The 13,256-nt window shown below is 39.9% G+C and overlaps 1 protein-coding gene across 6 annotated transcripts in view; it reads right to left on the reverse strand.

Annotated features, from left to right (window-relative positions):
* The window catches only part of GOLGA4 (golgin A4), a 127,821-nt gene that overhangs the window by 63,207 nt on the left and 51,358 nt on the right, over positions 1-13,256 (reverse strand). For all 6 annotated transcript variants that reach the window (XM_023732228.1, XM_023732226.1, XM_012555832.1 and 3 more), the window contains 2 exons: positions 12,323-12,406; positions 9,892-10,039 (listed from right to left, as the gene is read on the reverse strand). In XM_023732228.1, coding sequence (XP_023587996.1) covers positions 9,892-10,039; positions 12,323-12,406 — 232 coding nt within the window. The remainder of the gene's footprint in view (positions 1-9,891; positions 10,040-12,322; positions 12,407-13,256) is intronic.

Consider the following 13,256-nt stretch of genomic DNA (forward strand, 5'->3'; position numbering starts at 1 on the left):
CACGTGTCAGAAGTGTGTATATACCTGCACATTTATGTGTATGTGTGCATGTGTCATAAGTGTGTATATAGCTGCTCATGCACACGTGCACACACACACAGTGTTGGCATAATGATGCCATGGGAAACTCCTACTGCTACTGTCATCCTAGATTATTTCCTTTAGTCACTTACAGAATAGAAACCCCAGACTTTCCTTTACCATGGAGATAAACTAAAAACTAAACATTGGTTTTCAACATGGGTTTTTATCCTGTCAAGAAACGCATGTCCAAGGGAAAGAGATAGTTGACATATGAAGCCGAGTTCTGGGTCGTATCTTCACTCCCAGTGGTCTAAGAAATGTGAGAGCTCCAATCTATGGCATCTCAGAAAAAAGGCCTATTATTAACCACAACTTGGCCTTTCAGATGGTGGTTTGGTCACAGGAATTGCAAACATCTGTTCTGAAGCACTTTCTTAATGGCAAATTTCATTAGGTACATAAAAAGGCGAGAGAAGGGGTAAATTCTGGTAACAACTGGGAAACACAACCTACTTTGCTCAACTTTAAAAAAAAAAAAATCTCTGGCAATCATGTGTCTTTGATATTTAAAAAGCTACCCAATTTATTCATTTTGTACAACCAAAGTATAAAACTGATGCTCAGATAATCTAAATTTCAAGGAAATATTATTACTTAGCTGGAATTATTTTTAAAGACTCTTACTCTAACATCACTGGTATTTGCCTGCAAACACCAAGATGATAATCTTTAAATATAAATATGTTGGAAAATAGAACATTTAAAGGAAAATGTTTGTTTTAGTCATTCTTTTATTATAACTTCTAGTGTTGCACATACAGAAATAATTAACTCCTGCTAAAACAAACCAAAACAAAATAAAACATGTTGCCGCTGAGTCAATCCCGACTCACAGTGACCATACAGAACAGAGCAGAACTGCCTCATAGGGTTTTCAAGGAGCGGCTGGTGGATTCGAACTGCCAACCTTTTGGTTAGCAGCCTGAACTCTTAACCACTGCGCCAAATTAACTCCTGCTAGTAACAATAGTTTCCTCATTTAAAAAAATAATTATTGAGGTAAAGTGACTAATCAAGGTAAAGAGATTATGTAACAGAATGCTCACTTCTTAATTTGTGCTGAACATTTAAATCTGGGAAAGAAAAAAATGGAAAAAGAAATGACTAGATTTTTTAATGTCTGAATGCCATCAGAACCTTTTCATTATTATTATTATTCAGCATGTGAAATTGTGTCTTAGCACTTCTGAGCATTTCACTGAAATATCTAAATCAGGCTTTGGTGAGCCCAAAAACTGTCTTGACACTCTTCCAACAAAACACAATTTAAATTTAAAACTTTTGTCAATTAAGAAAAATAAGACAAAACTGGATGTAGTCAATACCAAGTGAAAATAGTCTTTGTTTTCATTTTTAAAATTCCAGAATCCAGCACAGCATGAAAATGAATGCAGTGTTCTCATTTTTTCAAATTGGGGGAAAAAAAAAAATCCATACCCCAAAGTTCCTGTTTACATATGCTTTTTCAGTACATAAGTTTTTAACCACATTTGGTAATTTTTTTTTTAATATTCTCCTACTGTATACTCCACTTCAGTGTGTCACCTCCTGAAAGGGGCTTCCTAGTCCACTGTATCCATCCCACAGGATTCAAGGCGGCCAGCTCTGGTGCCGCGGCTCTTTCCATCTGAATTTACTGTTTCTCCCCACTTTGCATCATCACATCAGACAGCCGCGTAACTTAACAGCTCGAAGGAAACCTCTGAGACCTTTTAATTCAACATCTTCATTCAGATGCAATCACTGAGAAATCCAAATTCTCCCTCAGATGATAAAACCAACCTAGATATATAGGCTTGATGGCAGACCTTTAAAGCTGGGTTTAAGGAACAATCCTTACCTGGCAGTATGCTTAAATCCTAAGAATGCTGACATGGATCAAGATGAGTTGAGCAATAATAATATATCTTACCAAACCAGAATTTCTGAACCAATCAATTACTGACGGCTTCTAACTCTCAACAAAATGCAGTATGTCACAAAAACTCTGACAGACTTACAAAAACTCACTGCTTTCCATCTCCACCCTGCTTTAAGGAAATCTTGAGTACAAACAAAATTTAAAACAAACTGCATATATCCACATGTAGAACACTATTTCAAACTCTTTTTGGATTCTAGGCTGTACCACAATCAAGGTCACTTCCTTGCAGGAAGTCTGCCTCCAGCAGTGAGTCCGTCTCAATGTCTGAGGAGAACAGGCTGAGTCTACTTACTGACCAGAGATGACTCACCTCCCGGTCCTGACATCACCGAGCGCAGTAAAGTGGCATCCCATAGCCTGCAATATTCTAAACGTGAATTCCCCACTCTTTGCAAAGTGACACTATGCTAGGATTTTAATGTAAATATTAAACGTGTTCTGAATGAACGCATAATTTCTCTTTCAATTACCAGCAGAGGGTAAGTGTGGGGGCAGGGAGGGGGAGAGAAAGCGTGCATCAGCCACAGCTGACAAGGCTGCTGCCAACATGCAAGAATGCACGGACAACCACGGACACAGCACACATCGACAGGAAGGCTAAGCATGAACTACAAACGGCCGCCGCCATGTTGCAAGAACACGTGTGTTCTTACAAAGCAAAATTCAATGTATCTCAGGCAATTTTTATTTAAAAGAGAAAAAAAAAAAACACTTTGAAAATATTTCCAGGCAAAAACTTAATGAAACTTAAGAATGGTCCTCTGTCAGTTCCGTAAACAGCGGGCAGGCCTTTTTTGTTACTTCCTCACTGTTCACTTTAGACGAGGTTCACTCACATCCATGGAAATTATAAAAAACGGACACAGGCTCACTCTAAGAGTTAAATCAGAAAGCTCAAGAGTCAAACCATTCACTCATCAAATATTTACTGGATGTTTACCATCTGCCAAGCATATGCCAGACACTGAGTGACATAAAGAAAACGCTTCCTGGAAAGGCAGCTGAAGTAGTAAGGAGGGAAGGCAGAGAGTAAAAGCACCAATGCTTAGGTACGGCTAGGGCGAATGCGGCGTTTGCTTTTACCACCCCACCGCCTTCCCCTGCTCCTTCGCAGCCCTTACCCACCGTAATAACAAATGCCAGAGTTCTCAGCTTCCAGGCTTCATTACTGCTTTGGAGCACTGCCCTGAGAACTAGCAGACCAGAAGACCCTCCTCTACTCTACTGCAGGGAATAAAAGATGCAGAGGCGTGGAAAGGTTGCCAACCTCTAGATTAACAGTTGATCCTAAGAAGCTGATGAACAACGAGAATGAATTAGTAAGCCAGTGCCCGTGTCTTTAGCCTAGCAAAAAAGCAGCTCAAAACATAAGATAGTACTACAAAATGAATGAAACGTGAATCAACACAAAAAGGAACAAAATGAATTTTGTTTGTTAGAATTCCCACCTAATCATTAAACTTCTTCTGTGACTAAAAGCAAAAGTCTAGAGTAGCAGTTTTCAAAGTATGTTCCCAAGATCCCGGGAACGCTGAGGCCCTCAGAGAGAGGCTGTCAGGCCCTCCCTTTTCCAGCCTGTATATGTGTGAGGTGAGATTTTCTTCATGTTTTCAACCGATACAATCTATCACAACAGACTGAATGCAGAAGTAGGCATGAGAATCCAGCCATCTTCATTACATCAAACAATGAGATATGCAAAAATGAAAAACAATGGCACTCCACAGTACATTTTGTTTGTTTTGGAAAATGTAGGTATTTTTCATAACAATGTTATTTATGCTAACATGTAATGAGCTTATGACTTGTATTTTTAATGAATTAAACATATATTTGAAACCTTGTTTTTTAATTTCTAATATAACAAATATCAATACACATAATTCACACAAGCCAAAGCTCTTTAGAGTCCGCAAAACATTTTAAGAGTGTAAAGAGGCCCCTGCGATCAAAAACTTTGAAAACCACCAGTCTAGAGCTTACATACGTGAAAACCAGATAACAGCACCACCCAGTGGCACAGACCAGACAGTGCAATACTTAACGTGTAAGTCAGGTGTTGAGAGATTTAACAAGTATTATGTTTGCAACGGAAATTTAGTTTTTAAGCCATTTTCCAAAGTATGTTACAAGAATCACTTTATAAACTGAATAAGCTTTGACCTTTAAAAAATTTACAGATACGGCCCAATTTTCACTCCTTAACATTAACCATGAAAGTTTATCTATCAAATATCTTGAAATCATCAGGCTGATCTTGAAAAACACGAAGTTAAAGCTAAGGAAGTTTAATTAAATTGAAAATGCCGTCCTGTAGTTGGGAAATGTGTTCTTCCAGTTGCTGATGCTTTCTGGTAACAGTGACATCACTGGGGACATAAATAAATGCACAAAAAATATAAAAACGAAATGAATCGAGCACCTACAAATATGACTATTAAACAAATAACCTACATTGAATGCAAATTTAATTCCATTTAAAATAATGAATTTTTCCACCAGATATTCATTTAGTGCCAAAATATTTACATATTAATTATCTAACATAGCATACTTAAATTGTACTTTAGTACCTATTTTAGATTGCCTGAGAAACATGGAATTTTCTTTGTAAAGCATATTCTAGGTACTCATGATAAGAAGAAAACAGCCCTTACCCCAGTCCTGTTCATACAAGGCTTGGGAAAGGCACCGTGATTCACTTACGGGCATGTGTGGACGCACAAAAATAAGATGTTTTGTGAGACTTGAGACTACAAGAAAACTCTGTTACATAAACTATCGACAACTAACAAAGCACTTAAACACACATGTGATTTTGGTTTTGTTATATAAATATGCATAACTCTTACACATTATTTAAATATACAAATTCTCTTTTAAAGGGTCCTGCAAACATCAAATACATATGTCCCACTGAGCATCTTTGGTATATCAGGCCTAAACCATACAAATGAATAAAAAACTTATTTCCTGCACAAACACAACACGCCAATAAATAAGCAAAGAATGTTATGAGTTAATCCCAGTTTTTAAATGCAGCCAATCATACAAAACAGTAACTTCAGCAAAGACAGGGTACATAAAAGGGAAACAGGGTTTACAAAGTTAGTGCACTCTGGAAACTTGCCTAATTCAAACAGACTAATTTATTCATTTTTGCAAAATTGTAGCCAAGAACATTTTACTGAGGCAAGGGGTTACACAATACTGTGGTGTGGGTCCTTTTTTTGTAATGGCTACATTTAAATAATTTAAAGGTAACTAACAAAAAACAAAGACTATGGTTAACAAGAATTTACTCTAAGAAAAAATTCAAAGATAGGAAATTAAGCTATTTCACAAAGTTGTTACAGTAGTATTCATGATAGCAAAAATACGAAATAATTTAGATGTTGAACAACAGGGAAATGGTTGAGTAAATGATGTACACGCACTCTGACACAGCCATTAAAATACATTAGTACCTTAGCAACATGTGAAAGTACTCCTAATGTAATGCTAAATGGGGGAAAAAAGGATACCAAACTGGAGGTACAATATGATTAGAATAATGTAAAAATAAGGACTGGAAAAAAGACCAATGGACGTGCACTGAAGCCAACAGTGATGTGCCCATCTTCTCTACTTCCTAACTTTGGGGCCGGCTCCCCCCAGCCCCTGTCCTGGTTAAGAGGCACTCACCCAGGAGAGCCAAGACCTAGTGTGAGATTCAGCAGCGATGGTGTTCCCCGTCAGTGCTGCATTGAGCACACAAGTGTCTAGACAATTAACTCTAGTACTCCAGCACCTAAAACAGAGCACTAGACACTTAAAGCTGGATCACCAGACTTCTCCGCATTTAAAATCTGGTTACCTGAAAATACGACCATCTGTGCTTACTTTAAGTGAGCACCTAGAAAGGAATATTGTGAACAGTTGTAGTGAAGTGCTTGTAACAAACACTTTATTTTTTATTTTCTTTATCCACTAAAATAAAGACGTTTTTTCAAAATAAGAGTGTCATGGTATCACACTTCAAAAAACACGCCTGACATTTACACGAGACAGGAGAATATTGAAGTGCTACAGGTTGGTACAGCACCCTCAGGACGGCACGTCACCATACTCGGTCACAGAATTTTATTGTAAAATTATTTTTTCTAGAATCAGAGACGTCTGATTTCCTTTGTCCTCTAACAGATGGCAGGCATCACAATTCATCTAGAAAAACTAAGAGGAGCAGTGCAACAGATGGCTTTCCAAGAAAAAGAGTGGGGAATGTACTTGAGCCAACTCTGAGGGCCAGAAGAAGCAAGCCACAGGAAGAAGTCTCTTGTCTGCTGATATCCACATGTCAAGAAATACTAACAATATCAGAGTTCAGGTTTTTACGGTTGAAAGCGCATTAGGAGAGTTCATATTTTTTGATAATTGTTTTACATAGACACATTTACTTCTAAAAATCCTAACGACTGCAAGCTTCAAAGATGTTAATGTTTCCTTTATACGACCAGCTCTTATGTTTTTAACCTTTGAGTCTTAAATCTAATAAAGAGAAAGACAAATATTTAGCAGAGCAATTGAATTCTCCAAGAGCCAGATGATGTTCAAAGACTATTTATGGAAACCCTACTTCCTTTACTTTGACCTTTTCTTACTTTTAGAACTTAATTGGAATTTTTCTGTAAATTGGGATATGCACAGTAACTGTTTAAGAACCATTTTGTACTTGAACAGTTCTGCTCAGACTCAACACCATTAGATAAAACACAGTTGTGTACAAAACTATTTTCCATTTTAGATTTCAATGGCAGTCTCTTCAGTGTGAAACTAGTCTGTTAAAACTTTCTATTGTGTCTCTCAGAATTACGACTACAATATAATTTTTTGAGGACTCCTTGAAAGCATTTATAACTGTGTGGTCCAAAGACTTTCCGAAGTGAATGTATTCATTAAATAACTTAAATTTTTTACATCTGACAGTACTGTTTACAGAAAAGTCTCTCAACTTACAGGCTATCAAATGTTTATAAAAATACAGTTTTAGGAAAGTCACATTTAAAGACAAAACATATAACTTTTCTGTGTTTCGGAGAGTCAAGGGAAGGAAGGCTGTACTAAGACCTGACTGGAACAGTTATCTGGAAAAATTTTACCCTGCAAGTGAATTAACTGTATATTTTGCCTACCTTTTAATCATTTATCCCTTTCAACTTGACATTTATTCATGGGTTTCTAATTCCTCACAAGGTGCACCCCAATTTTAAAAGGAAACTTAACCCCCTAATCAACATTATTTTCTCTTGACTGGCTACATCAGTCAACAAAAGCAGTCCTAAAAATGGAAAGGCTTGATATGAGAAGCTGAGACCGTGTGTTAGGTTTTCTGTTCACTGAAAGCAAACCTGTTCAACAATGTCTCACAACTCTCAACCTGCTTCAAGTAAGTCTTCAAAGATTATATTCCGAAAGATGCTATCGACTCCGTCTGAAGGGAAATTTTCTTAGGTTTACTGGGAACAAATTCATTAACTAATTTCCCCAACCATCTTATCAATGAAACAGCCGCAAGGAGATGGGGGGACACTTACGACACACGTGGTGTCAACCAACCTCCTCTCTCACGCAGACCCGTTATCTTCCTAACGTCTCACCATCTGGGTTTTAAATCGCTTCTGAAGCTGCACTGAAATCAAATCCTCACCGAATTCAAAGAGCTTTTCAGAATCTTCGCCCCTACGTCCCCTACTTCTTGAAACACTGCTTATATTTCCCCAAAAAGCGTAACTAACCATAATTTCTGTGACTTCTTGGGTAACTTCTTTATTCCCTCATTTATTTCTCTCCGCCAAACTCAAGATCTCCACGGTTAAGAGAACGGACTTCGGAGTCAAAAATGCCCGGGATCAAATCCTGACTATACACTTACCATATTTTTACGCAAGTAACGCGACTTCCGCATTTTTTTGCCGGCTGTACCCTCCCCCCGTGAGGCACCCTCACAAGTGCTGCCATGCCAATCCTCTTCCACATGTTGCTGTAAAAAGAAACGAGCACAGCACGCTTACTGACCAGGGAGGCTGCGGCTGGCAAACAAACACAGAGGTGTGTGTTATCTGCGTAAAAATACGGTACTCTCTGTGCATAAACGTAGGCAAGTCACTTAACTTCTGTGTTCTCAGGTTTTCTCACTTGTAAAACAAGGATACGAACAGTACCTACCTCATAAAATTGTGAGGACTGAATATAAGTAAACAAACAAGTAAACACAAATAAAGCACTTATAATAGTGCCTGGCATAAAGTAACTGCGACTGAAGTGCTGGCTAGCTGGAATCCACCTGAGGGCAGCTAACAACAACAACGCTGGTGGTAGTAGTAAACCTGTCACTATCGAGTCGATTCCGAAGTGCTCAGCAAGTATTCAGCTTATTTAGCGTAGAAGCTGCTGCTACTAAGTTACCATTACTAGCAGCTATTGTAAAACTAGTCTTTTGGAGAAATCAGCTTCTCCTATGAACTAAACCACAGGCTTCAACTCTAGGCTAATGAATGACTGCTGAGAGATTCTCTAGTTTCTTATTTCCAAATTCCTACAGTCAGCTGCCTCTGGAAAGCTCAGGATCAGCTCAAATGTAAAGTATCTAAGCAAACTCGTTGTCACATTCCAATCCTCAACTTCCCCATCAGGATCTCCTAGTCCCACGTCATCATTTCTGTCAATAACACTGTTCACTCAGTCACCTAAGTTTAAAACCTTGGAGTCATCTTAGACACCTACTTCTCTGCCCCTCCAAGATGATCAGATATCAAATTCTGCAGATTCTACCCTTCCTCTCCTTCTCAGATCCACCATCCTAGTCCAAGTGGTTAAAGCACCTCAAACCTAGGTTTCTGTCTTTGCCTCTAAGCTTGATTTCCCGTCTCATTTCTTTCTACACAAAACACTAGCTTCCATACACTGTGCCCTCCTAGGACTGCTTTTCTGTTGTCTTGTACATCCAATCCTAAACCCAGCTAACTCACCTTATAAGAACCCAACAGTCAGTTCCTTCGCAATCCAATTCCATTTGCCCCATGGGCAAGAATGGTTTTCTGTTCATTCACACAGCCACTATGGTGTCTGTGCCTGTTCATGGTCTCCTAGCTTCTGAACTGTGTGCTGCTCCCTGCTAAGACCCACTCTATTCACCGTCTGAGGCCTGACTCAAGACTCTCGTCCTCAGGGACAGGAAGGCACCACGGTTCACCTTGCTCTCCTCCTCCTAACACTTCTCCTTCCCTGGCATTACTCAGTATTTACCCTGCTAGTTTCTACACTTCACAGCCTAGCACTGGGTCAAATACACAGAATGCTATCACGTGTAACACTGAATTGTTCCCGCATTCCCTTTAAAAGCAGACTATATCTTACATTTTTTGTTTGTACCAGAGCATCTATAAAGCAGCAGTTATTAAATAACTAGCATGCAGGGACTTAACTAGAGAGTTGCACAACTGTAAGTCTAAATTTATGATATTCTAAGGCAGGGGTCAGCAAACTTTTTCTGTAAAGGGCCAGATAGTAAATATTTTAGGCTTTGCAAGCCACATATGGTCTCTGTCATATATTCTTCTTTTTTTTCCAACCATTTAAAATTGTAAAAATCATTTTTAAAATAAATAGAAGAGAATGGTAAAAATCCTTCTTAGCCTGAGGGCCATATATGAACAGACCATGGGCAGATCCAGTTCACAGGCCATAGCTTGTCCACCTACGTATCCTCTAAGAGGCCATTCAGTGTCTTCCAAAGGGTCTTGACAGTGATGTCTTTTATAACACGTAACTAATACTTTAGTGTTGATCCAGCGCTTTAAAAGACTTTTGAGCTCCGACACAAACAATAACCCCCGAGTTCTTACCAGCTCTCTCAGACTTCTCCTTCTGCTCCCGTAACTCCTCCCCCTGGGTGGTCATCTGCTTGATGCGGGCACGAAGCTGAGCGATTTCTTCTTCTTTCATCTCCAGGGTTTCATGCATCTGACGTTTTGTCTCTGCTATCACCATTCCCTGCACAGAAGGACAGGCTCTGTGAGCATGTGCATGACAAATCCGCTCCAGTGACAACAACAAGCCAACCCACCGCCTTTGCACGGAGTCAGTCGACTCTGACTCACAGCACCCCTGACAGCACCTATCAAACCTACTTGAAAAGGCAGGAAAAATATATTTCTTACTAAGTACAGTATTAAGAAGCATTTCATATTTCATGAACTGAAGTCTGCGTTCTGCTCTATACTCTACAATAACCTCAGTTACTGGGCATGACATCAGGGTATTTCTGATATTAAAAAAAACTTAACAGTAAGATTAATGACATGTGTTAGTAAAAAGATTTATTTTACAATTCTATGAACAGTTTATGAAGAATAAAATGTCACCTTCTGCACTTGGCGCAGGGCCATCCTGAGTTACAATCACCGACCGACAGGTGCTGTACATGGCACGGCCTCAGAGGCTGCTGAGCACACGTGTAAGGTGACTGCCGCGAGGAGTACAGATCTGCCTGGTTTCTCTCTCTTCTCTTGTGACCATCTCTGGTCCCACCACCGCTCCTGCCTAACGTCAGTGATGCACCCCCATTCCTCCAATCTGCTACTTGCTGCTGTCTTCCCTCCCTCTGAGTAATCTACACTAAAATGAAGGTCCTGGGGGAAGAGATAACTAAATATTACACATTAAGTCAGTCATTTGGGACTCACAAAAAATGGGATGATTCAATTTGTCTCTGAAAAAATAAAGTATTCAGGCTTTGTGACAGCTAGGGATTTAGGGCCTGAATAAATTTATCACCTTATGTCCAGCGTTTGCTGACCCTTCCATATGGTAATATTACCAGACAGACACCAACCAGGAAAGCAGGACACTGTTACCTAAAATTTCAAAACAAAACCACGGGCCTACAGCTTCTTCAACAAACAAATCACCAGGGAAAAAAAGAGGGAGAGCGAAAAGGCAGTCAAACCTATAGACTAAAAGAAGTCTTTAAGAGTCATATCAACCAACTGCAATGAAACAATCTTATCTGGATCCTGGTTCATAAAAAGGAAAAAAAAAATGTATGAGACAACAGAGAAAATCTGAAACTGACTAGATATTTGGTTATATTAAGGAATTCTTGTTAGTTTTTAGATGTGATCATGTTAATGTGGTTATGCTTTTTTTTCAAGTCCTTTATTTTAAAGATGCATCAAGGACAACACACACCCCAGGGGAAATCAGCACAACTGGACTAAACCAAAGCTAACAAGTTTCCTGAATAAAGATGCATTAAAATACTCAGAGAAGAAATGATTAGATTTCTTGGATTTACTGTAAAACAGTCCTGGGTTGAGAAGGATAATGGAGGTTGGGGGTGTACAGATGAAACAAGATTGGCTTTAAGATGATAACTAGTGAAGCTGGGTGATGGGTTCACAGGAATTCATCTTACTAATTTCTTCTACTTTTGTAAATGCTTAGTTTTCTATAATAATAAAGGGTTTTTTTTTTTTAAGTGGGCTTGTAAAAAGTTTGTAGATTCGCAAATAATAGCAAAAAAATATATTACAGAAAGAGTGAAAAGATTGCCAACAGCTCACTTCAATAGCTAGCTAACTCTGACATGTTCTGAATTACATGGCCACTGAGAACACTGTGCTATAAAGCAGGGTATCACAGGAAATTGTGGATGGTGTGGAACAAACTGGGAGCTGCTTAGAATCTGGGGCTGGAAGACTCCGGTCAAAACCGTTTGCTTGTGAATTTTTCAGTTGTCTTTGCTGCCACAGCTGCTGCTCCAACTCTAAACCGCCAAGGGCAAAACTCATCCCATCCTCAATCCTCCAATCTCATCTAGAGATTTAAAGGTTCATCTGCAGAAATTCCTATTTATGCTAATATACACATTATCATTTCTTTACTTTTTAGGCAGCTTATTGGAGAGATTAAACTGTTGCTATTGTATCTGAAAGAACAGCTACCACTCCAGTTCAGCAATCCCTTGGCTACAAATAATTTAACTTTTCTCGGAAAAGTAACTATGTACTATAAACATGAATTTCCTTTGCAACACTCATTCTAATCTATAAATCTAACTGGGATAAAAAAAAAACACAGAGAATCAGCTTCACATGATACAAAATGAATGCTAATAGTTATATAAATCTAGAAATTACAACAAAAAGCTTTTTCACGGAAGCAGCTGCAATACTTTTGGGAAGCAGAAGCCTGAATGCTTTTAACTGTTTTCAAAAGGAAATGTTGGGGCCCCTTGACAAATTTTAGAATCATAAGCTTTTTTTTTTGTTTTACCTTATCTTGTTCAAGCTGTTCAATTAAGTTCTTTGCATCACGCAACTGAGTGATAAGTTTAGTCTTCTCAGCCATGTGAAGCTCCTAAAAAAATTGTAAAAATTCATTTCCATCTCTAATAAAGCTTCTGCTCTTATAAGAACTCTACACATTTTATCTGATTTAGATACTTCTTACAGTCTAGAAGAGGAGAAGAGTACCCGGGAGGTCTCAAGAGTATGGCACACACATGCTATGAGGAGGGTCAGCCCAGAGCTCTCAGCCCAGACGAGGGCTCTCCATCCCATCTACAGAGGGTGGGTGAGGCTTTCCTGAGGAGGGTCAGCCCAGAGCACTCAGCCCAGACGAGGACTCTCCATCCCATCTACAGAGGGTGGGTGAGCTTTCCTGAGGAGGGTCAGCCCAGAGTACTCAGCCCAGAAGAGGACTCTCCATCCCATCTACAGAGGGTGGGGTGAGGCTTTCCTGAGGAGGGTCAGCCCAGAGCACTCAGCCCAGACGAGGACTCTCCATCGCATCTACAGAGGGTGGGTGAGGCTTTCCTGAGGAGGGTCAGCCCAGAGCGCTCAGCCCAGATGAGGGCTCTCCATCCCATCTACGGAGGGTGGGTGAGGCCTTCCTGAGGAGACGCAGCCCAGAGCGCTCAGCCCAGGTGAGGGCTCTCCATCCCATCAACAGAGGGTGGGTGAGGCTTTCCTGAGGAGACGCAGCCCAGAGCACTCAGCCCAGATGAGGACTCTCCATCCCATCTACGGAGGGTAGGGTGAGGCCTTCCTGAGGAGACGCAGCCCAGAGCACTCAGCCCAGATGAGGACGCTCCATCCCATCTACGGAGGGTGGGGTGAGGCCTTCCTGAGGAGACGCAGCCCAGAGCACCCTGAGCCCAGACAAGGACTCTCCATCCCATCTAGGGAGGGTGGGTGAGGCTTTCCTG

The sequence above is a fragment of the Trichechus manatus genome, unplaced genomic scaffold (genome assembly GCF_000243295.1).
Source record: "Trichechus manatus latirostris isolate Lorelei unplaced genomic scaffold, TriManLat1.0 scaffold00049, whole genome shotgun sequence".
Classification (NCBI taxonomy): domain Eukaryota; kingdom Metazoa; phylum Chordata; class Mammalia; order Sirenia; family Trichechidae; genus Trichechus; species Trichechus manatus.